General features: G+C 31.4%; 1 protein-coding gene across 3 annotated transcripts in view; it reads left to right on the top strand.

Moving 5' to 3' along the window:
- Positions 1-26,282, top strand: part of LOC106677750 (protein argonaute-2) — a 100,924-nt gene that overhangs the window by 45,264 nt on the left and 29,378 nt on the right. For all 3 annotated transcript variants that reach the window (XM_067050150.1, XM_067050152.1, XM_067050151.1), the window contains 7 exons: positions 2,910-3,124; positions 9,153-9,363; positions 11,245-11,350; positions 14,720-14,913; positions 19,549-19,682; positions 20,624-20,843; positions 24,326-24,476. In XM_067050150.1, coding sequence (XP_066906251.1) covers positions 2,910-3,124; positions 9,153-9,363; positions 11,245-11,350; positions 14,720-14,913; positions 19,549-19,682; positions 20,624-20,843; positions 24,326-24,476 — 1,231 coding nt within the window. The remainder of the gene's footprint in view (positions 1-2,909; positions 3,125-9,152; positions 9,364-11,244; positions 11,351-14,719; positions 14,914-19,548; positions 19,683-20,623; positions 20,844-24,325; positions 24,477-26,282) is intronic.

Raw genomic sequence — 26,282 nt, 5'->3', positions numbered from 1 at the left:
TTATGAGCATAGTTTGAGTATGAAAAATTTTGTACTATGTACCCCACAACTTATTTCTCAAGCTTCAAATGTTCATTGGTTATTGCTTGTATTATAATTTAATTAAACACTTTTCAAGCTTATTCTGTTTTCGATGGTTAAGAAAGTGAAGAAGAATTATTTTGGTTCATATAAACAGCCTCTTTACAGCCTTAGTCAATATCGAGAGATCGCCAGTTTATAGGAAGGTCGGTTAATCCAGAGTTTATAAAGAAAAAACTCCAATACTAATTTAACATATATATTAGTTAAAATTAAAATATTGTATAAAAATTAATCTCATTTTTGGAAACACAATGTAGTCTATTTCACAAAATTTGACACTTGCATCATCATACTTCCAGAGCAGTGATATGGTTTATGTAGTAAATTAGTAAAACCCATCCAAATTAGATTAAAGAGCAGAACTTATAACAAAAATCTCTATGTAAAAAGATGATTTAAATTTTATGTGCAGTGAAAGTTCTTAAGTGGAATTTATTTTGTAAGTGGCAAACACTTGCTCTTAATAGAGATCTAGGAGCTAGATATGCTCCAGCCCGCATAGCATCCTATCCCTCCACCAGGGTCCAGGCATTTAGCTGATTTCAGTTGAGAACAAGCCATAAGAGGGTCCTTACAAATTGCTCAGGTATAAATTTACATACTGCACCAGGAGGCTGAAATTACTTCCATAGGATACCTTTATTTATTCTGTATGAGACGGATAGCTACAGAAAAACTTTTTTCTCTTAGATCTAGTTTAAATGACCTTGGGTTAGCAATGCAAAATAGAAATTGTTATTTCCATGATTTTGCCTATTCAATTTTATCATACCTTAGTAACTCTGTTTAATTTATATTTTAAATGTATCCTAAATTTAACTATTTTCATTGTATGCTTTTTTTTTTTTTTTTTTTTTTTTTTTTTTTTTTTTTTTTTTTTGTCAAAATCAAAGGTAGTTAGTTGTCTTTATTATTTCCCTCCATTATTTAATATGTCTTTGTAAATAGATTTTAAAATTATTCAAACGCTTCGTGGACTTTTTGTTTATTGTTAGTGTCTTGGTATGCGATTAAATTTAATAATTGCCTTTGAGTGTTATATTATTTTCAACAATAATAATGAATATTTATATATTTTTTCAGTAGTATAATTGTCAATAAAATGTATATTTTCTGGAAGAAATTAATGTATAAACTATACCTTACAAGTATATCTTTGTTTACTTCTGATTTGTGACTGTACAGTTTGTTGCTTTATGGTGTATAAAATATTCAACTGTAAACAAAAAATGTATTAAATTCAATAATTTTATTTTAGTTTTTACTGCCGGTTAATCTGAAGATTCGTTTAACTGAGGTGCCATTGTACTACAATTAATTAAATGCTATTTCTCAAGTTTTGTTCCTTCCACAAATTCCATTTGCTTAAAAGAGTTACTAATTTAAATATGTTAATAATTAATTGTTTATAATACTAATAATAAGTAGATGGCAAAACAAATTTATAATTTTAAGTTGTTTATTTTAAGTTAAATCAAATAAGGCTCAACTTACTAATTAGTGTACATGTTTGAAAGAATTAAAAGACACTAGAGGGAAATAGTGTAATCTTGGTAATACGAACTTGTTGCTGCTGGAGGGTGTTCGGGCTACTGAAAAGTTCGGATTACAGAAAGTATTAGGAAAAATGGTGTAAAAAAATTCAATAACAATATAAATGTACATAAATATGTGTATTTATTTAATTTTTTTCTACTTACTTTATTAGAAATTTGAGAGTTAGTAATTTTAAAAAATAATCTTTTTAAAGAAGTTGATTATTTTTTTTTTTTTTTTTTTGAGAATTCTACAGAAACTTCTCTCAGACATTGTAAGAGAAGGGCTTTCTCATACGGTATATATTATTATTTGTTGCCCACTTCAGACAGCGATCGAAATGTTTATGACTCAGTTCAGATTACCGAGGTTACACTGTGCTTTATTAAATGTTGCTTTACTGCTTTTTGAAAAATGTGATAGCTTAATAAGTATTAGGAATCTTAAAACAGCTGAAAATGGATTGTTATTTACTTTAAATAAAATATTAATGGCTTAAATATTTTTAAATATATATATTACAAGAATAACTAGAAATTTCAACATTACAATGGCTAAAAATTTAGATTTAAATATATTATTCATATCCTGTATTATTATTTATTTCTAGTTCCAATTTAACTCTATGTCTATTTTCTGGACTAAGACAGGCATTGATTGATTGGTCCATATAATGGATGCTTTACAGTAACGATTTAATAGAGCTCCTTACCAAGAAAAAGGCTTGCTTATAAATAATTCGGTGTTTTATATTATTTGCCTCTTTATCATCTATTATTGTTACATATATTTTCTTCCTCTCAATTTTCATTTTCTTTTCATATTTAAATTTTAAATTAATAATAACTAATATGTTCATACTTTTTTGCATTATATAACTTTATTTTTATTTCATTTCCTTAAGTAAGTTATTGTACCCACTTTTTCAATTACCTATGTATACATTTTATTTCCCGCTTCTCTCATCACTTCATTTTATTAATTCTATTTTGTAAAATTAACCATTGTATGTGTAAAATTATTCTGTTTATACTTTCTTTTTATATTTTTTATTTTTCTATACTTACTGTGGTTGTTATCTTGTTTTGTTTTTAGCCCTGAAAAAGGCTAGAAACTCTAGCCGAAACGTCGGCACATTAAAATAAGTTAATCATACTTATTTGTGTTTTCCATTGACCGCACCCCCAACCATCTCCTCATTTATCATCCACGGTCAACTATCTCTCATAATTATATTATTTTTGTTTCAAATTAGTTTTTCCTTTCAAATTTATTGATTTTTTTTCCAGACGAGCTCCACAACAAGTATCCCAATCTCACTCTAGAGAAACTACCCCTACTCATCAGACTCCGCTGTCTCCTCAGCAACAGCCAGTATCACCTCTAACAGAAGCACCTCCTATCAGGCAACAACCAACTGACCCACAATCAGTTAGGTCACCACCTTCTCAGCCTCAAGCACAACAACAAACACCACCTCAGCCAAAGTCTGCTCCTGGAGGAGGTAACTTTAGCACATCAATTAATTAATAGTTTGTTCCTGAATTATATAGTAAGCTTTTGAGATCTTGGGGATAATTTGAGATTTTAATTATTTTTGAGGGGTTTTTTATCTATATAAAACTTGATGATAGATGTTCTGTACATTACTAAAATTTACCATATATGTTTGAATATAGGTTGACTCCTTATTACAAAAATAATTTTCAGTGAAAAATAAAATTAAACTACTTGTAAGAAATCATATTTCAAAAAGAAACAAATGTGCTTTATTCAGTTACTATATTAATAAATAATTTTATGAACCTTTAAAATTTAAATAAATACTGCCAGTCGAAAGCTTAGGACCATTTCAATTTTTTGAGAAAATTCGATACATTTTGGAAAAAATAAAACTACTAAAATATATTTTCAACTGGAACTTTAATACAACAACATTACATAAAATAATATAATTGTAGAGTAACTTAATAAAAAAAATTAAATTAACCTTTAACCGATGATTCAGAATATACTGTAGGCTCAACTGATAAGGCAGAGTCTCGCTTATTTTTAGTTTCCATACCAAAAGGTTTTTATTATATAATAAGTAATAATTGAAATCGAAGAACAAATTTTGTTCACTTCTTACCTTCAATTAACTATATATGGAGTTATGGAAATTTATTATAAATAGAGTAAGCGATCGTGTGAAATTTATATTTAGAGCTTTCAACGGAAATACATATTTTGAGTCCTCTGGAGTCCTAATGACCAAGTTTTCCCTGGTGGGTGACCAAGTGGTCAGTGGGTCTGTGTGCGAACAACTTAGCTCAAAAGCGAAAAGTCGTAAAAACTTACATATATAAGGTGGGTATATATCTGTGTTATAACAGAAACTTTTTTGATAAAATCGGTAGATTGGAAGTGCCAACTTTATAGAATCAATTTTTTAAAAGTACCTTAAATGATTTTGATTAAACTTGGCATGTCAATTTATATAAAATGGCTTTTTATACCAGCTAGGTCATAATTTCATTTAAATTGTCTGATGTGACATTAATGAGAATTTTTAAGTATATTTTCTCTAAAGTAACTTTAATTCTGTTTAATTGAAAAGAATAAAACAGCTGTTAACCTAATAGTTATATATATATATATATAACCTTAACCATATAGTACAAGAGCCAAAGAAGAGAAAAAAGGCAGTTATTTCACCCCAATTTTTGATTACTTAATTGAAAACTAGGTATAATTTCTAGTCAAAATTGATAAGTCTGCCAAGTATAGGTAGGGGAATAAAAAATGGTGGCTGTTTCGAAACGTTAAAAATAATTATTTTTTTATTCGGAGCTCTATATCTTTACGACTACCAAGTACAATAGAAAATCTACAATACAAGAGAGCATCATCTAAAGAAGAGTAAATTTACTAAAATGTAAGTCCTAATAGAGCTATTTACGTTCTTGAGACATAGCTTTTTAAAAAGCAACATTTCATAAAAATTTATGAAACGTACTGAAAGATCAGTAGTTAGTTAATTTATTTTCAGATATCTATATCTCAGGATCTATGTGATGTACAGATGTCTATTAGCACTCACATTAAAGCTAGTTTAATAAGCTATGAAATTTATGATGTTTATTTTTGTAGGAGTAGAAGTTTTCATGAAATTTGTTGAAATAAATTGATTTATAGTTGTTCAGACAAATTTTCATTTGCCAAATTTATGTTCATGTGTGAATACCATAAAAACTACTACCCCTACGAAGATAAGTGTCATAAACTACTTTATAGTAAGTTAAATTTCCTTTATTTTGTCTTTTGGCAGACATATGTGTGTCTTATGAGTCTAGAGATATATTTTTTCAAAAATCCAACATTTTATACGAACAACTATAAATTAACATTTTGTGAGTTTATTTTATCAAATATCATAAAAACTGCTACTCCTACAAAGATAAACATTATTATCTATTTTATAGTAAATTTAACTAGCTTTAATTTGAGTGCTGATAGACATCTTTATGTCTAATGGTTTTTGAAGTAAGGTTTTTCATAAATTAAATTTACTGTCTGAACAACTATAAATCAATTTATTTTAGCATATTTCTTGAAAACTACTATTCCTACGAAGGTAAAGGTCATAAATTATTTTATAGTATATTAAACTAGCTTTAATTTGATTGCTAATAGGCATCTGTACGTCACATAGTTCCTGAGATATAGATTTCTCAAAATAGATTAACTAACTACTGAAATATCAGTACATTTTTATAAAATATTGCTTTTTAAAAGGCTGTATCTCGAGAACTATTGGACGTAAATAGCTCTTAAGGCCTAATATTTCAGCAAATTTACTCTTCTTTAAATATTGTTCTTTTAAATTTTCTATTGTTGTTGGTATTTTTTAAGATATAGAGCTCCGAATGAAAAATTAATGTTTTTTTAAGGTTTTAAAACAGCCGCCATTTTTTATTCCCCCTACCTATACTTGGCAGATTTATCAGTTTTGACTAGTAATTATACATAGTTTTCATTAAAGTAATACAAAATTGGGGTGAGATAACTGCCTTTTTTTCTTCCTGGTTCTTGTACTAATATTAAAAAACAAAATATTAAAGAATTCTATCAATAACTAAAGAAGAAAAAAATTTAAACATCCAATTCAAACTGGAAAAGCTGAATTCCAGATTTCACTTAGGCTTCCTTATTTATCGTTAAACTGTTATATTCTTGGCAGGAAAACAATTTATAATAAAAATCTTAAATTCAAATTTTTGAATCTCATCAATCTACACAAAACTTGGGGAAAGTATGTAGTGTGGTAAGTGAAGGTTGTGTGATGCGCCTACTGTGCCAGATTTGTCCTTAACACTTTAACCACAAGGGCGCTTCCCTAGAAAACCACTTGTAAACACAATTTTTTTTTTTTTTTTAATATTTCTTTTCTTTTAATTTCAATAAACATCATATAATGTGTAAAATGTAATATTTTTTATCATCTATCTTATTTAATCTAGAACTAGAATACTTCATTATAACTGTGATGAATACTGAAAAGGGTTTAATTTTGGGTGGTAAGATACCAGGGCTTGGGTATGCTGATGATTTGGTATTATTGTGTGAGGACAAGGAAACTATAGAACTAAATACAACCGCGTTAATAAACTCCAGTAAGGAACTAGGTCTTGAAATAAATACGGATAAAACAAAATACATGGTTAGCAGCAGAAATGTGAACAATTTCAGTGATATTTATATTACACTAAGGGATAACAGTGCCTTAAGGTTTTAGAAAATAAAGTATTATGTAAACTATTTGTACCAAAAACAGGATTAGTTAATGGGAGAATTCAGAAGCATTTCACAATGCTGAATTGAGGGAACTGCACCCGGTAAGTATAATTCTGGTCATAGCATTGCGCTTAATAAGATGGCCGTGTAAGGTTGGATTAGTAACCAAGGGATCTCCTAGATGTTTATAAATACTGAACCGACGGGCAAACGTTCTAGGGGTAGACCGAAACGTAGATAGGAGGATTGTGTTAAAACTGATTTAGTGGAATTGGGTTTGGAGGGGCATCACTGGAAGGATGTGTGCAGAGAGGGATTGGTGGTATTGGCATCGAATCTTCGGGTTTGTTATGCCTTCATTTTATTATTATAAAATGTAATATTTAGCCATGCAATTCTCTGATACATGAATGTTCTGCGGGTTTTATAACTGATCAAGGGCTCTAGAAAGTTATCTTATACCAGCACATTTTCTTAAAACATTTAGGCAAAGTGAATTAATCGAAAACAATGTAACAAATATTTTTTTAAGTAAAAAAAAATGTTTTCAAACAGGTAAAAAATGTTATTGGAATTTTGTAAAATATAGGAATACATAAATTTATATACTTGATAAAATAAATTTGATAATAAAAAAAAATTTGAAGGAGTGTAATCCTTAATGGTGGCAGAACCCAGAACGATTGTAGCTAGTAGATGTTTTAACATGGTTTGGGACAATTCAAGATGAAACTGATGTGTGAGAGCTCTTCCTATCACTCCTAATGCAAGCTAAAAGAGTGACCTACCTTGACGACACATTATCATCATATGTTCTCTCAAGTTACCACTGCTTAACAATCTGTCGTCAAGTGCAGTCTATGTGTGTAACTTATTTGTATTTTGTTTACATTAAAATAGAAAATGCAAATATAACCAAAAAAAGTAGATATTAATTTGTTAATGTGCAAGTATCATCTTAGTACAGTTTTTACATTTTAAAACTGGTGTTTCTAAACTTTTTATCAGCAAACCTTTATTGAGCCTTCAAACTTTTAAATTAAAATAGCTGATTAGTAGTGTTTTTCAGCCATTCTGTTTAAAAGATAGACATAGATTAGAAACAAAGCAAATAAATGATCCAATGTTTACAGATAATAGCAATCATATTGAATTGAATAAAATCATTTTTACTATCTGTGATACACTATTTGAGAACCATTTAATTCAAACAGAAATAGGGAAGAGCATAAAGAACAAAAACTAGAGGAATCTAAAGACCTTCTTACAGTAAATTTAATAAAGAAAAATAATATGGATTTATTTGGAACTACCTGATTTTAAGAAAAAACTATTATTATTATTTTTTTTCAAGGACAACAATAGTACTGCACATAATAAAACAATAAGCAAACCCATATTTAACCAAAACAATGTAATCTTTTCACTGGCACAGCATGCATCATAATGTAAACAAACAACCTCATTTACTTCAGTTTTTAATTTCATCCAATTATTGATGATTGTTTAGTAGATTAAAAAATAATAACAACTAAATAGCTTGGAATCGCAAGAATTTAATTTCTAATTAGTTCAGTAAACTGAAAGACATTATCAAAATAATGGTTACAATGAATAATAGCTATCTATGACAATATTAATGTGGAAAAATATTCATTAAGGAGTCACTTCAGAATATTAAAAAAAAAACTTGGAACAGCAACTCGATTGTATTTTGTACAAATCGTACGGCTTTAAGTAATTTAATAAATAATGCACACTCACATAATACCAGGGTTGTAGTAGTGAAAATATTTAACCTTAAAGAAAAAAAAATGTATTCAACATAACTGGAATTGAATTATATAAAAGTATTTAATACTGAACTTCCCCTCCCTCCAATCCTCTATTATAGTTTGATCTTTGAGATTCATTTTAAATTCAGTCATTGACCAAACTTCATCAGTGTGACTCTCCCATGGGGCATAACAGGGCAAATTTGATTTGTAAGTGAATTTTGTTAAATCAAATTACTTGGCTCTATGGAACTATTAGAAATGCGCATATAAATTGTAAGCAGGTGAAATCCTGTTTACATGAAAATATTATTATATTGTAGATCCATATGATATTACACTATACAATCAATAATAAACAACGTAAATGAAGCACTAAAATAATAGCCGTGTTGTAAAATATTCTGTAGCATTGAAAGAAATACTTGATTCTTTACACTATTGTCATCACTATTGCGACATTTGTGAAATATTTATTTTAAACATTTAAATTCGCTATTTCAAAAAACTGTTTTGCTAGATTGATTGATTTTGATTATCTTTTGGATGTGTTTATCGTATATACAGAACACTTGTAACTAACGTAGTCCTGGTAGTAGTTTTTGGTATCATATGATATGAGTGAGCTCGAATGCTAAGGGCTAATACTGTTGATTTGGATGATGATAAACATGAACTAATTAGCTTCGATGTGCAGTCGTAAACGCATACCTATAGATGAATATATAAAAATATTTAAACTAAGTGGGAAACTAATGATAAAAAAATCTTATAAATATGAACCCCCGATAGAAAATTTATTTTAGTTTAATAGGAATAAACAGCAAATGTAAACAAAGCCTAATTTATCTGTTTATATTTATTAAGTATGGTCCAAAGCAGTATTAAGATCATTTAAAGTATTCAAAACTTTTAAATATGTTATCAAATCCTTTATAAATTTTTATGTATGACCTATTGATTATTACTTTTTAATTTCAGTCTCTGCTTTGACGGAAAAAATGAGAACTTTGCAAGCTAGTAGATCTACATTTATTCCTCCCAAAAGAAATGATCGTCCTGCGGATGTGAAAAAAGGAAGAGTAATTACCGTTGAAACTAATCATCTTAATTTGACTATAAAGAATAAGAATATGGTAATTTATCACTATGATGTGTCTATCAGCCCTGAAAAACCATATCGCAATTATAGGTTAGTACAAAGTTTTATAAAATTATAACCAATTTGTATCTGTATGATTTCAATATAATATGTATAATTTTATGTGATCATTTATTGTACTACTATCTAATGATGAACAACTAATTTAATTTTTCTATAAATTTTAAATTTAATATAATTGTTTTATTTTTTTCTGTCCTTAAATATTTGTTATTTTGTTTTCATGTTGTATGCAGAAATTAATGGGCCTTTTCTTTCTTTCATATATCACAAATTAACGAGATATGGCCAATAAGATTCAATAGTGACTATCAAATTGTGTAATCCATCTAAAGATCCAACCTAAATTGTTATGATCTGTTAATAAGTCTTTTATTGTACTTAAGTTGAATTAGAAAAAAAAAGTGAAAATGACTTATCAAATCATCATTCTTTGTACTGCTGATATTCAATATGATTGAAACTTGATAAGAACTTGTCTTCACAAATATTATTTTGCATAAGAAGTTGGTATTTTGGTTATGGTTGAGATTCTGGATAGACTCTGCTATGAGTACTATGTCATTCGCATAGAGTAATGTTTGTGCTAGAATTGTCCACAGGTTCCATTTCCCAACTACTGCTCAGCTGTCTTTTTATTTTTATATTTCCTTCTTACATTTTTAGGACTTCATTCATAAGAATAATAAACAGACGACTTAACCTGTCCCCTTTTTTGAGGCCTCTCTTCATAATGCAGCTTTCTGACTACTTTCCATTGATCCTTACTTTTCCTTTTGAGTTTTTTAGGATGGCCAAATGGTGTCAGTTTTTTAAAATCAATTATTCATAATGGAAACCATTAATAAAGTCAAGCCCAGTGATGGTTATCTGATTGTTATATTCCTTCAAAAACCTGGTACAATCTGAAATTTCTGTGCAAAACCTCAACAAATGAACAATAGCATATGCATGTACTTTTATAGAGTACCGTATTATTAAGAGTTTAATAAAAACCTGATTAGGAAAATACCCAAAATTGAACTGTGATTCCTTATTGATAATGTGAACTTCGATAGTTCATTGTGTAAAATGGAAGCATTTTATTTAACATTTATAGTCTGAAGGTCATCATAATCTGAGGCTCATCTTTAAAGGAATCTCTGTTTTACATGTTAACCGCTCTGTCCTGTTTAAGTGCCACAAAATTTATGAATATAATTTCTCCGATTAAATGTAAGTTTAAATGAATTGAAATATGAAGTTTTGCATCACCCAGCATATTCACCAGATCTCTCTCCAACTGGCTTTAATTTTAGCATGTGTTTTTATGGGTTAAACAGTATAAAAATGAAGAGAGCCTGAAAACTTTGATATCTGAATTAATTGATTCAAAAAATCAGATTTTTTTAAAGACAGGCACCTATGCTTTAAAGTCCCACTGAGAAAAGTGTATTGAAGCGAATGGAACATATTTTGATTAAACGAACAGCTTGTGAAAAAGAATATGCAGTTTTATATATTCACTTAAAAATCTGACAATTCATGTGCACCAATCTGATATCAGAGAGGATAGTGATGTAAGGAAGGGATTTGTACAAGAAAATGGCTGGGAAAAGGAGGGACTGTAGTTTACATTTGAGTCTTGAGAGTTTCTATTTGATGTTGTATTGAAAGTTGTTTATAAGATTTGTTCAATGTGTTGAATGTTATTTCGAAGCATTAAATAAATCTCTCCAAGTATTCTGTGAGGGTTGAGAACTAGGAAAGGGTCATTGTTTTTGTCAACGACCCGGAAAAGCTTCCTGCATTCAGAAAATTATACCTTAGCGAAATGTGATCATTTTTTAAATAACTAATTATTTGCTTCTTTATTAGTGACTTCTTTTATCTTTACTTAAAATATATTCTCATTTACTGTTCAAATTTCAGACTAGCTGTGGAAGCTGTTCGCCAGAGGTGTTTTAAAAATCGATTCCCTGCCTTTGATGGAAAGAAGAACCTCTACAGTTATCCTGAGTTGCCATTTACAAAAGCGGTAATGAAATTTTGAACCACTTAAAAAATTGATACATTAATATTTGGAATAATATATCTAATATTATATAATATAATAATATTGTTATTTATCTACCATCAGATTAATGTAGGTTATTTTTGTAATTGATTATTAAAAATTAAGGCAACTTATTTTTTATTCATGTGACAGTTTACAATTGATAGATTTCAATATCTTTGATAAACCTGTTGTTCTATTGCCTTTGAAAGCCTCATTAAGAATCATTTTTTTTTTTTATTTGTTGTAAATAAAATATACAAGTACTGTTGATAAATTTTATATTTAACATAAAAAAAAGATTTGTTTTGTTAAAGAGTATAGGTTTTAATAATCAAAAATTTTATGAATAAATTAAAAAAAAAAATAAGACCACAGGATGAATAAAAAATAAATTGGATGTTTCAATAATTAAAAACATAGATTATTTTCCGAATCATTAAATGTACTTAATGATACATTTAGATTTTTGGTGGATTCTGTTGAATAATTAGTTCAAAATCATACTGCTTTGATAAAAATTGATCAATCTAACTAATAAACTTCCTATTTGTTAATGGTTATTGTGTTTGTACAAAAAAATTTAAATAATGATGAAATACAATTTTTTTTACCTTTGACCATTCTCACATTAAAAGTGATTTAGCTTCTATTATCCCACTATTGGGCTACTTAAAATCATTTTGGTTTAGTTACTATAGTTATTCTTAAGTTAAAATTTGGTCGTCCTCTTTAAATTAAGCCTAGTTAATTAGAATAACAGAGAACACTTTGTTTTTGTCTTCTTTCAATAATGGAAACGTATCAAGATTTCAAATAACGCTCTCTACCCTGAACCACTATATTTCATGGATCTTGTCTAATTTGTCAATTACCTTTAACTAGTATTTGGATGTGAAGGACCTTGGCAAATTTATCCGAAGGTAATTTAATGTGGTAATCTAATCCATAGTCATCTCAACATGAAAGAGGATATCTTGAGAGTTGCATTAGTGGAATTGGGATGTATTGGAAAATAATTAAATATTTACTTATTGTTTTCAATTATTTAAAGGGAAAGATAACATGCTATAATTTAAAAATTAAAAAAAAAATCATAATTAGTACTTTTAATAATGTAATTTTTTCAATATTTAAAGATTTATAAATGGATAAACATTTGCTTTTATAGATTTGAGTACTTTCACTTTTTCTTTTAAAGTTGTGAAGACTCTCTAAAAAGGATGGGGCTAAAAATAAATCTATAAAATGTTATTACTTTTCTTTATACGATATATCTCAGATATAAGCATAAATTATCTAGTAGAAAATTACTAATACAACCTCTGTGTGTCCAGAGGTAGGTCAGATTAAGGAGAGATAAAAAAAAATACTTATAATTTATTTTTTGCTCTGTTCTTGATAAAACCAAACTATGTTGTGTCATATAATTCTAGTTTTGGTTTTTTCAAAGTTTTCGTTACTGATTGAATCATTTATTGAAAACTTTTCTAATTTTTCCTATTTTGTTACCAGTTCTAAACGTCATTGTGTTACATTTTATTTTACTACCTCTTTTTCCAGTTTAAATCAATTGTATATATTTAATTTTATAAAGCCTCTTTTTTGTTACTAATGAATAAAAAGCAAATAAGTTTTCTCTCTTTATTTTGGTTGAAATGAACAAGATTAAAAAAATAAATAAATAAATTGGTAATTTACTTTTACTTTACATATATATATAAATGATTGACCGCATTTTTTAAAATATGAAGGATACAGTCAGGGTGGGGTAAAAAAGGAACAAAGAATAGTTAACAATTATTTATTTGCCTATGTTTCGCCCCACTTTGTAGAGCTTCATCGGGGCTAAAAAAAAGATACAAAAAAAACTTTCTTTTTTTTTTAATAATTTATTTATTGCTATCTACAACTGTATAAAAATATATACAAGTAAATTTGCTGTAGGTGACATGATACAAACATGTGGAGAATCTACTCATTGATAGAACTCCAATAAAACTAAAAAAAAACAAAACTAAAAATATATTTAGACAATGTAGCAGTGAGTCGGTTGTTAAGAGGTTTGGGACTGTAGTGAAGAGTTGTGGAAGATGTATTTCTTTTAGAATTTGTAAGCTGAAATTCTGCATCTAAAAAAAAAAAATTTAAAAAGTATGATGAAAATTATTTTAAAGAAGCTGTGAAATTACTTAAATCTCAATGTCTGCAGGTTAATTTTTATCTCTATAAACATTAAATTTATAGCATAGGAGCCATATGTATAAAATCCATCTCATAGATTATATATTAGCGAATAATTTTAAAAATTAATTTCTAAACACTTAACCTAGAAATACATTTCTGGCACTTCTAATTCGGCAATTAAGTTAATAAAGTACCAAATTAGGTCTTGACCACTTGACTGAATTATTGCTTTATTGTACTCATTAATAGATAATTTAATGTTCTTTAATTAGACGAGGAGAAGATGGTTAGGGGAGGGGATGCGGTCAAAATATAACACAAATAAGTTGAAGTAACTTCAACTTATTTGTGTTCTTTAATTAGGTTTATTATAACCTTTTTTATAAGATCCACTATTTAGGACTTATAAACAAAGAACTGATTCAAGACCTATTCGAACGAAAATTTTTAATTCATTACTTTATTAAATTAATTGCTGATAAGTCGTTTTAGGACCACCAGAAATGTGTTTTTGTTATAAGTTTGGATTCATATGTATTGCTATAGCTCACTTTTGGCAGAATTTGAAAATAAATTTTATTTGCTGGTTACGGAATACTACTTAACCGAATTAATATTTTATGGTACTCATTGAACGCAGAATTTAATGCTTTACTTTCTTATGTTTCTTTACGTTCTTATAATTATGTTTACTTTCTCATTGCTTAGAAGTAATAGTTTAAAAAAAAAAAAAAATTTCTTACTTTATTAAATTTATTTTCTATTTAAGAATCACCAGAAATACATCTCTGTGTTGAATATGATAGAAATCAATTTTTTAAAATTATTTGCTGATGTATGTTCTATGAGATACAGCTAATACAATTGACTCCCATACTATTATGTCTATTTTTCACGTTCAAACAATAATGTCATAGACATTAGTGTCATCTGTTGGATGAGGGTTCAGACTATTGAGAGATATTTAGGAGATTTGAATATTTCACAAACTTGCACCAATGCCCCTGTACTATGAATAAGATTAAATTATTGTGGTAATATTGACGTAACATATAAGGTTTTTCTTTTTGTTTTGAGTTGTTTTTATGAATTTACTGTTTATGTTATGTTAGTTTTTATATCATTTAGTCAATATCACCTTTGATAGTAAAAATTATGCCCTAGGAACTCGTTGAGGCAGTGTCAGTTTATGATAGTGAAAGAGATCAGCAGAAAGAGATGACAGTTACTATTAAATATGCCACCCAAGTTAATGTCTCTATGATATGGGATTATTTGAGGTGTGGCACTTCTACTAATGCTCCACAGGAGGCAATCCAAGCGCTTGACATTGTTCTAAGGCAACCGGCTGCGAACAGGTATACCCATCTCATCTAAAGTTTTCAATTTATATATATATTTTTATTTTTTTAATTTGGCACGAAAGCACTACAGCCAGTAAGGCCTATTGTGCGCCAATTAAAGACATGCCATTTCTGCAATCTGCATCACAGCACTGCGGTAAGCTCATTAGAGCTTAAGTTTGGTGAATTCCAAAAAGTTTAATATGCTTTAGGGGTTGATCAGCTCGCACTGCTTGGGATCCTCCACATGATCCACCCTGAACAATTCAAACCTTACCCCCCCTGCAAATCAGTCACACTAACAAATAATGTGATATGCCCTCTCGTCCTCAGCATTGTAGAATCTACACAAGGGTGACTCTGTTATATAACATATGATTATTTAATCTGTAGTGACCTGTAAAAATCTCTGTAATTATCCTACGAGAGGCCCTGTCGAGCCAAAGCAGTTGCAGCCTGTCTTAAGTCTTTTATTGAGCCAATGTCGTTTGGCTTTTAATCCATAGGCCTTTATAGTGCTTTTGGCAAAGCTTAGGCTAATGCCACACACAGGCTCCGGTGTAAAAGGAATGGTTTTAGAGCAGTTCCTAGCAAGTCTGTCAGCATGTTCGTTGCCGGTGATACTGCAGTGACCCGGCACCCATTCATTCCGACTATGTTACAGCATGAGAGTCTGTTGAGTTCTGCATAGCAGTCCTCAACAACTCTGGAACGTGTGACAGGGCTACTAAATGCCCCTATTGCAGCCTGGCTGTTTGTGTAGGTGGTGATTCTTCTACTAGAGAGCCCTTCCTCTATTAGTGTACTAGCGAAATAATTTATTGCGAGTACTTTGGATTAAAATACTGAAGTATGCCTCCCTAAGGGAATAGATATACCTTCCAATGGCTTATCGCCCTGCCAGATGCCGGGTCCTGAGCCCTGGGCTATTAGGGAGCCATCCGTGTAGTGATTGGTGCCATTGTTCGGTTTATATATCTTAGTTTTATCAATTTTGACACTTAGTTTAGTGCCTTTATAATTGCAGATTTGTAAGTCTGAGTGCATAGAGAGCACCCTATCCTCATCTATCCACTGAATTATCTTCTCATGTCCTGCTATAGTCAGGGCATTGTATCTAGCATCTTGTTTAACAAGCCTATACATAGTGTTCAGAGCCTGTACTTCAATTTCCAGGTGCAGTGGAGTCAGACTGAGCATAACTTCCATTGCAGCTGTGGGAGTGGTGCTCATCACTCGGGTGATCATAAGGCATGCAAGCCTCTGTAGTCTGTCAAGTATATTCCTATACACTCCTTGCACTGTGCCATTACACCAGGGCTGCATATGACACCATTGGTCTTATGGTAGTAATGTACAGCCAGTAAACCATTCTTGGTTTGAGCCCCCAGTTCATGCCTATTGCGCGTCTGCAGGCCCATAGTCATTTGAGGGCTTTACTGGTTTTCTTTAGCACATGCTTGTGCCATCATAGCTTATAATCCAGAATGACCACCAGGTGTTTCACCTATTTGACTTGGTTTATTTAGATATTATTCTGTATAGGTGATCTTATTGTCACCTTTCTCTTTTTAGTGAAGATGCAGATACCAACCTTAATTGGGCTGATGCTCAAACCATTGTCCTTACACCAGCCCGCCAGAATGTTGGCTGCAGTCCGTGCTGAGGATACTTTCCTACAATCAGGGTAGCAATATCATCTGCATAGCCGTGCGTATAGTAGCCTGCCATGTTTAGGGTTGTTAAAAGAGAATCAACCACCAAGCACCACAGTATAGGAGAGAGCACCCCACCCTGTGGGCACCTCCATTTGGGCCTGATTCACAGCTCAGAGTGCCCTAATTCCGATTTGAGAATCCTTTGTTCCAGCATGGAGTTTATCCATCCGGATACAATTGAATCAATTCTTCTGTCCCTTAGCACATGATTAATAACGCTATAGGGAGTCTTGTCAAATGCACCTTCAATGTTTGATCCTAGAGACCAAGTTGTGTAGGGCTACCTCACAGGACTTCCCTACTTGATAGGCAAATTGTCTTGAATATAAACCATTTGCCAGCAATTCCTGCTCTCTTATATGTCTATCCACGATCTTTCCCAATGTCTTCATTAGAAAGAATGTGAGACATATTGGTCAAAAAGCTTTAGGATCTTCATAAGATTCCTTCCCCGGTTTGGGTATATAGCACACCCTGGATGTCCTCCATCTGGTTGAGGCGTATCCAAGCACTAAGCTATCTCTGAGGAGTTCAAAAATATGTGTTCTGATCACTGGTAGGCCTTTCTGCAGCAAGGCAGGAAAGATTCCATCAGCGCTAGGTGATTTGAATGGCGATAAAGAGTAAATTGCCCCTTCTACTTTATCAATAATATCAATAGTTATAATACCATTGGTTTTCTCCCAATTGTCCCTACTAGCACTGTAATTGTTGTAAGTGGGAGAAATGTAATTGTTCTCCAGCAACTCACAGTTAGGGAAGTGAGATTCCGCTAAAACACAAAGTTTATAGCGTTTCATCTCATGTCAGCAGATAAATCATTTCTGATGTATTTATGATCTGAGCATGTTTTTTCATTAGAGACATGCCAGTTAACTATGTATTGACTAACGTGGTGTGTCAATACCTTCTGACCTGACCCTATTGCAGAAGTTAGCCAGGATATGAGTTTCCCCAAGTCCCATGATCCTTTTGAGCTCTGTAGTCAGGTTTGAGTCATCATAGGGCAGATATCCCGCTGCAATCGTGATGTCTGTACTTCCTGAATCCCCATGTGGGGAGAGCTGAGCTGCTGCAAGGTCTCTGGAACAGAGTTGCCAAAGAAGCAACAGCTTTAAAATACTTTTATAAACAATGCAGGTCCTGGGATGCATGGGCACAGAGATTGTGTGCCCAGTCATTCCCAGACCTTTCGGCTTGCCATCATAGAAATAAGGTTCTTGAATTAAGATAATGCAGTGGTGCAAGTTGATCTGCAGCAGCTTCATGGTCGAGATCAAACCTCGACAGTTGAGGGCCAAGCTTCGGGCTGGGCTGCTGTCGGGGTTTGCCTCCGGCCCAGCAAGCTCTGAGCCTTTTGGCTCATCCCCCAACGATGGTCACCGCCCCGGTCTGTCCCAACGTCGAGGGTAGCGAGGTTGGTGGAGGCATGTGGATTGATCCACTTCTTGTAGGGGCTTCGGACTGAGGTGACGTCTCCTCAAGTTCTACTTCCATGGGCCGACTCTCTGTCTTCTTTTGAATATGTAAGGTTCGATCATAGAAGATCCGCATGTCTTGTGCCCTCAAGCTCTCAAGCCACCGCAAAGAAACCTTTCTCCTTTTATGTGGTGTATGCTCCAGTTGCACATTCCTACGATTTCTGTTCTGCAACTGGAGTCTCCTAAGTAGGGCATCATCTGGCTGTCTACTGCTGGGAAAGAAAACAGCAACCCTCGCCTCCTTTAGGAATTCTTTGGCGTCTCCCGTGCGAAGGGTGAACCCCTTTCCAATGTCGATGTTGGGGACAATGGTAGGTAACTAATCTCTTGCTGATTGGTTACTTACAGGTGAGTCCACTCATCCTGTAGTACCACTAAACTGTGGGTAAAACTCGTCCAAGGTGTCAAGGAGTTTGGTGATTTCCTCCTTTAGCACGCTGCAGTGTTCCTTAGTAAGTTGGGTTTGTGGGTAGCTGCTAGGCACGATCACAACATTAAACCCCCTGATTATTTGGGCATAGCTCCCAGGGTTGTCATCCATACTCCTGGGTTTCTTCACAACAGGTGCAGAAGTCCCAGGGGTTCCTGAACCTCTTCTCTGCGGCCTGTCCCCGACCAGGCTCAGGAACTTGCAGTTTCAGTCTCAGACCCTTGGGCTGCGTCATTGCATCAGACGAAGCTCCTGTAAGTTGGCCTTTCCCCTTCCTTCTCTGGGTCTCAGAACGAGATGGGGCACAGTGGGTTGGGCAACTGAGTCAGCCTGAGCTGATGTTGCTGCAGCCTTATCTGATTTCTCCACCATGTAGTGTACATTGTACCAATGGAGGAGTTATCTAGGATGTCCAGAGCGACAGAATCCTCTAAGACACCTGAAACATTAACAGTCTTAAAGGAAGACGAATCTTCCACAGTGAAAGAAAATAAAAATTTTTTTGAATCAGTGGACATTTTGTTCCCACAAGAATGGGGGTGCTTAAACTACACTGCAGGTACTAACCCCCTCTCCCTGCAGCAGGTTTAAAATACAGTGTGCCTGGTGCCACTAGATGGTCGATAAAAGACAGTATATTTTAGACACCCTCTGCCATTCAGCTAAAGCTCGAGCCTGCACCTAGCTTTGGTGTTTATTACCAGACTCAGTACTCCTCGAGAACTGGGCCCTGCCTGTGTCGTTCACGAGTCCCATCCCCAGGGAGCACCACATGGAGATGACAGTAGGAATTGGTGGGAATGGGGACTTGGAATTTACAAGCAATGAGTAAGGCACTATCACTCGGTCTTTCCTCAAAAAGAGTGATGGAGATTCCACCGAGGATAGGGATTTTGACAACATATATTATTGGCCTTATTCCATGTTTATTAAAATTTTTTTTTGTTTAAAAATGGAATTAATAATTGTGTGTATAATCATTTGTTAGGTGATACAACTTATCGTATTTATTTTTTTATAGGTTTGTAACAGTTGGAAGGTCATTCTTCTCACCTCCGCCTGGCAGAGTAATTGATCTTGGATTTGGTCTTGACCTATGGTATGGTTTCTTCCAATCCGCTGTTATTGGTTGGAAACCATACGTAAATATTGATGGTAATTATTTAATCAGTTTCAATTTGTTTTTTATGTTTATTAATTAATTATCTTAGGTATTGTTGATTGTTATATCTTATTTTTTATGATGATCAAATCACTTAGGTTTGAGATTTTTTTTAATTGTAATGTCGTTTATTATGAATACATATATTGGTTATAATGTAGAACAAATATTGGCTTACTAATAATTAACATCGCAATAGTATCATATTTTGAAGTTAACAGAAAAGGTGTAAATAGTATGATAGCCTTGAAAACTGTCGCATTAGATGTGTATCCTTCTTCTGTCTTGTACATTCAGGGCAGAATTTTTCCATAATCATTTTCGCTTTATAGTATTGATATCTAACAGTGTTCAAAGGAATGAATAATCTTTGCCTCCAATTGGGCTTGAACATTAATGAAAATCATCAAATAATGTGAAATGAATTATTTTGAATTTTTTTAAAGATTATCAATTCAAGATTCAATATACTTTAGTGTCATTAAACATAAATGTTAATGTTTCAATGTGTGAATGAAAAAAGGTCTTGGTAATAAAACAAGGACTTTAAAATTAAAATTTCAATTATAAATATCTGTGAGGTGGAACGTACTTGACTTTTAAGTTGGTAAATTACTGGGTAAAAGTAAGCTTTAAAAGACTCATTACAGGTAGCCAATATTGAATTGAAAATATCAAAATATCGTGGAAGAACCAAAGGGTCTATGGTTTCTAAACCATATGCACCCCACCCAATTTAGAAATATTTTCTTGGTGATAAAGGTTTTTTTTTTTAAGTTACTCAGCAGGTATTGAATGTTTTATTGAAGTGTTATCTCAGCTTTGATTAGGCTTATTTCAAATGTTGAATGAAAGACATTCTTATTTATCTCAATATAAGAGTTAATGTTGTTTTTTTATCCCATTATAATTAATCATTTATATTCTTTTATAGTGGCTCACAAAGGATTTCCAGCTGCAGACAATTGTGTTGATGCTATGAGGAAATTTATCCGTGGGGATGTTGGTGATCCACATTACCAATTCAAAGGATTTGAGCGAGAGTCCTATCTTCAATACATAAGGGATTTAAAAATTGTTTATGAAATTCCGGCAAAGAGTGTTAAAAGGACTTATAAAGTAAGCAATATTACGGCTTGCCCGAGAGAAAACAGGTTTGTGATATTTTAATAATAATGATGCCTCAGTGAACCTAAAGGTTTGATGAGATTATCAGCAATGCCTTGGTCAAACCCTATGGTTATTAACAAACTAGTTGTGTTTCTTCGAGCTTCTGTTCAACCAGTTCAACTCAGTAATGCTAAGTGGTGGTATAATTTGTTAAAACTTTAAGATTGGTCATTTATAAGTGAAAAAATTACAAATAAAAATAAAATTACTCTTTTTATAGATTTATTTAAAACATGATAAAAAATGAGTTCACTGACAAAATTTGTACTATAAATATTTCTACTATTAATTAAATTAGTTTTACGGAATCAATAGTTTATATAATAGATATAATAATTGTCTTTATTTAAATTAAAAATCTCTACCGCTAAAACCCATGAAGGGGGTCCAAGGGTTCCGTACTTTGTAAGGAAGTACTATTTCTAGACTAGGGGTTGTGCAAGGAGGTGATTTGGTCAGAATCATACCTGACCACCAGATTTTTACCCAATTTATGAGGTTGTGTGAAACCCTAGGGGTTCCAGAATCCACAAGGTTGACTCACGGTTACAGTGTAACAGAAAACAAATTTGTAATATGGTAATTATAATAACTTGCTTATAGGTCAGGAAGTTCAAAATGTTCTTTTCACAGTGTACTTTTATTTGAAAACAAAAATATTATTACCTGCTGACTTTTCTCAGAAAAAGTAATTTTTTTAATGCTAGTTTGGATTAGAGAAATAAGAGCTGAAAGTGGTCGGGTGATTATTTAGTATTAAAGTAGGATAGGTGGCAATGGAACTGAGGAGGGGATTGGAATCTATGACATGGGGCTGGATTTTCATAGGATTTTGTCTCATTTATTCAAATTTTCCCTGATACTGATCCTTTCTAGGTCTTCTTGAATATTACTAAATGCTATGAATATCTCAAAGGGTGGAAGAATAAATTGATTTGGTAGTCTACAATTTATAGGTGGTCGGAAGTGGTAACAGTAGTGGATCGAATGAAGATCATTGTTATAGAATTTTTTTCTATGCTAGTTCAGATTACCTGGAGTGTTCGGAGTACCGTAGTTCAGTATACCATGATTACATTATTTTAAGAACAAGCTCTCCTTGTGCTGTCAGAGAACTGTTTTTTAAGTGTGCTGATCTTATACTTAGTTGTACCTGTTGAGGAAATATAGGGTAACCTCCAAAAAAAAAAAAATGAAAAAAAAGAAAATATAAAAATTTGAAGAGAGGTACGTACAAAGGTTTTTTTATTTTTTCACTGCAGCCAGACTCTCTTCCTTTTATTAATTACACAGTGAATCAACAATCTATCTTACTGTTACATCCCCCTCACCATTCATTGGCATTACTTACACTCCTGCAGTATGACGAGCATTTACAAGATTCATTTCCCAATTGAAACTTTTAATGCTAGTCCAGGCTCTAGATTAGTTTTATTCAGATGATTCAGTCAATAATAATTTTTTACAGGTTTATCATAAACCTGAGATAAACTATAATTAATAAATAGTAGTATTTCTAATTCAGAATAATCAAAACTTGATATAGCAAATTCTAGAATTTCGGCCAGGATTTTCTTAACAGTCCAATTGACCTGTTTTGTCATTTCATTTACTAATTAGCTCTACTTATCCTGGATTTTCTTTCCAAGGAGGTTTTTTTTTTCTTATTTATTAAGTTTTAGAGGTGAAAAAAACTTCCATTTAGAATATTGTCGCTATTCTATATTTGCTGTACTTTGTTCCAGGTTTTCCCATCTTCAAGTACTAATATTCCTACAATTACTACAATTAATTTAAAATTATCAATATTTTTGTATTTATTTATATGTATACAATTAAAACCTTATAAACAACATATGTTTCTTTTAGAAGTATTGTCATATAGTCACATTAATTAAAATTCACAACAAAACATTGTTTAAACAATGCCAGTCACTAGTGATGTATTCATCTCTCCCTTTAGCACAAATTAATGTTAAACTATACTAGGCATTATTTATTTAGACCTTCCAATATGCCTGTGTACTGTTTGTCTACCTTCCTATTGTGGTTTTGAATTGGATAATTTTATTTTTAAATGTTTTTCCTGATTTATTATGTCTCTTATTATATGGCCTGTGTAGTGTGTTTTTAAGTTTTTTTGTTTCTGTTTTATAGTTTGCAGTATTGTTGATTTTTTAGTTATTTCTTCTACTATTCTTCATTTTGTGTTATTTGTCATATCCATTATGGTGGGGTTTTTTAATTTGAATTCATGGTTTAAAGTTATGCTATGTTTTTTTTTGTCTACTATAATGGTTTTTTTTTAAAAAAGTTAAATTTATGGTTTAAAATTATAGTATGATTTTTGTCATGTCTATTATGGTGGGTTTTTTAAATTTAAATTTATGGTTTGGTGGGTAGTCAATGATGAGTAGTTTATATTCTTAACATTTTTGCAGTTTGTGACATGTTGTTTAATCCTGGTTTCAAGTTTTTTGGTGATGTTGTTAATCCTGGTTTCCAGTTTTTTGTGACATGTTGTTTTATCCTGGTTTTTGACGTGACAACGTCTTATAAATCATTTTGCGGGATGCAATGTTAGAAAAAGTGTCCCGTAACGGAAGTAGATTGTTTTGTTTACATTTAATACAAAACATTATTGGATAACTATAGTAACCATTTAAACATTTATTGTTTTGTTTACATTTAATACAAAACATTATTGGATAACTATAGTAACCATTTAAATATTTTACTTATATAAACTTTTATTTTTTACGTGACAACGTCTTATAAATCATGTAATATTAGCATAGAGTATACGTTGTCACGGAAATATGTCGCCTCGGCGCGACGCGCCGAGGCCTACACGGGCACGGTTTTTTTTAGTTGTTTTTTTCTAATATATGTTGTTTTATCCTGGTTTCCAGTTTTCTGGAAATCTCTCCAATATATATTTTTTCACAGTTTTCTCCTGTGTGATCGTTATTCCATTTACTAATTAGTTCCCCTTATCATACTGAGGTCTAGTAACAGACAATCGATAAGTCAAAATTTATTTTCATTTAATATTACTTAACAATAAAAGAAAATATTATTTAGAGTTTTCCTATTTATTATTCATTACAGTAATCATGTAGTATACAATGAGCCTTTAAAGTTGTTTGGAATGAATCTATAAGAAGTTAATAAGTGCTAAGTGGTAGGCCGAAACATAGGTGGGAGGATTATGGAAGACTGATCTTGGAAGTTTGGCTTCGAAGGGCTGTCAGTGCTCAGACGTTTGTAGAAAAAGTTTGATTAGTATTAACATCAACCTTTGGGTGCACTAAGCCTTTTTATGATTTATTATAATGATGTACAATTAAGGTTGTTAATAATTTTATTTATGATTTTGATTATTTTAAATTATTTAATGTTAGTATCCATGATCATTTGAATTCAATAATTTATATACTCTTAGTTATTTTATTTATTTTTTCAGATTTGAATTTACAGATAAAGAAACCAATAGGAAAATCGAAACAACTGTTGAAAGATACTTTCTTACTCAGTATGGTATCAAATTGAAGTATCCTCACCTCCCATGTCTTACTGTTGGTACACGCGAGAAGCCTGTATCCCTTCCAATGGAGGTAATTTTGTAAATTTATGTATATGTTTTTTATATTTATAAATAAATGAAATATGATATGGTCTGGGTGGAGTAAAAAAAAAAAATAGTGAGCCAATGTTTCGTCCCACGTTGCAGGGCTTCATATCAAAAATATACAAATACTTAACATAAGTAAAAAAGTAAACATAAATTACAAGGGTATGCAATGAAACAAAAATTAAATAAGAAAAAATATATAAAAGATTATATAAACAATAAATGAAAATGGAAAGAGGAACAGATAAAAAGAAGAAATATAAAAGAAAGTACTAACTAAGAGATGAAAATGGGGATAGGAATATAAGGAAGAAAATGAACGAGACAGAATTCATACCTGTTTTGACAGAAGTCAAAGTCAGAGTGAACCGTTTGTATTGGGAGGAGTAGGGATGGCATAAAGTATGTTACATTTGAAAATAATTTTAAAGTAAACAGTGTAGGAAATGAAGAAAATATTAAAATTAGGTAAACAATAAAGGAAAATATAATGATAATATACATAATAGAGGGAAGAAGGACTATTTAACAAAAAAAAAAATTACATGTACACAGATAAAAATTAAGTTAAAATAATGGGATACAATAAATATAAATGATAAAGAAAGACATTATACCAAATGAATAGGGATACAGAGGTATGTACAGTAGTATATAAATACTATAATAGAAAAATTAATTATAAAATAATTAATGTAAGTATACTTGAGCTGGTAACATATGAATATAAATTAAAAAAAAGATACATAAATATAAAAGAAAAAGGAAGGATAATAACTATAAAATATAATTAAATTAAGTATGGGGTGAGAATTTAGAAAATAAAACCAAAATAAAAGGCACGACAGTAAAGTGGGCTTCTGAAATGCAGAACGTAGAGGGAAGAAGCGTTATGTGGGTTTTTATAAGGTTCAAAATGTGTCATTATGTCAGGGAGATGCAGTCTTTATCGACTTAATGATTGACAGAATTCTCCATTAAATTTATATGAATGGACTCTAAGATAAGATGTTTTTTATGGTTAGGAACAGTAGCGAAACTTGAAGTATTATCAAAAGTAAAAGTATGATTCAGGTTTAAAGCATGTTCTGACAATTTAGAAGAAAATGGGTTACAGGAGTTGATAGAAGTTTTGTACTGGGAAATGCGGTTCTTAAGTTGATTCTTAGTTTCACCGATATAGAAAGAATTTGCAACATGGGGTAGAACAAGGTATCTGGTAAACTATATTGAAACAGTGTAAAAAAGGAATAGGGTCTTTTAATTTGGAAAAAAGATAAGAAATTTTGTTGTGGGAATAGTGGATCTTAAGGATTTTTTAATACTGTCAAAAAGAATGGAGATATAGGGAAGGGGCCTGTACTGAAAAAGAGGTGGAGTGGGTTGAGAACTGGAGTAACATGGTAAGTGTAAGAATTTTTTTTTACCGCAACCGGACCATATTTCATTTATTAATAATACACTCGGTCAATCTGCGTTCTTCTAGTATTTTATATTTATAGTTTGAAATTTTAGTGTTGTTCTATTATTCACATATTACTGTATACATTTGGGTAATTACCATTGGTTAAAGTTTTTTCATTACTGAAGCTGGGGAAATTTCATATTCATGTGGGAAATTAAAAAAAATTTATGTACTCCAAACTAGGGATGGGATATCGATATCGATATTATCGAAATATCGATATTTTGTCTCCGATATCCGATATTTTGATATCGATATTCAGTAACCGATAATATCGGAATATCGATATTTCCCTCCAATAATATCGGAATATCGGTTTCTAAA

This window comes from Halyomorpha halys, unplaced genomic scaffold (genome assembly GCF_000696795.3).
Source record: "Halyomorpha halys isolate HHAL.00 unplaced genomic scaffold, Hhal_1.1 Scaffold107.1, whole genome shotgun sequence".
In the NCBI taxonomy this organism is placed as follows: domain Eukaryota; kingdom Metazoa; phylum Arthropoda; class Insecta; order Hemiptera; family Pentatomidae; genus Halyomorpha; species Halyomorpha halys.
The sequence above is the reverse complement of the archived record's forward strand: the minus strand, read 5'-3'. Positions and strand labels throughout refer to the sequence as shown.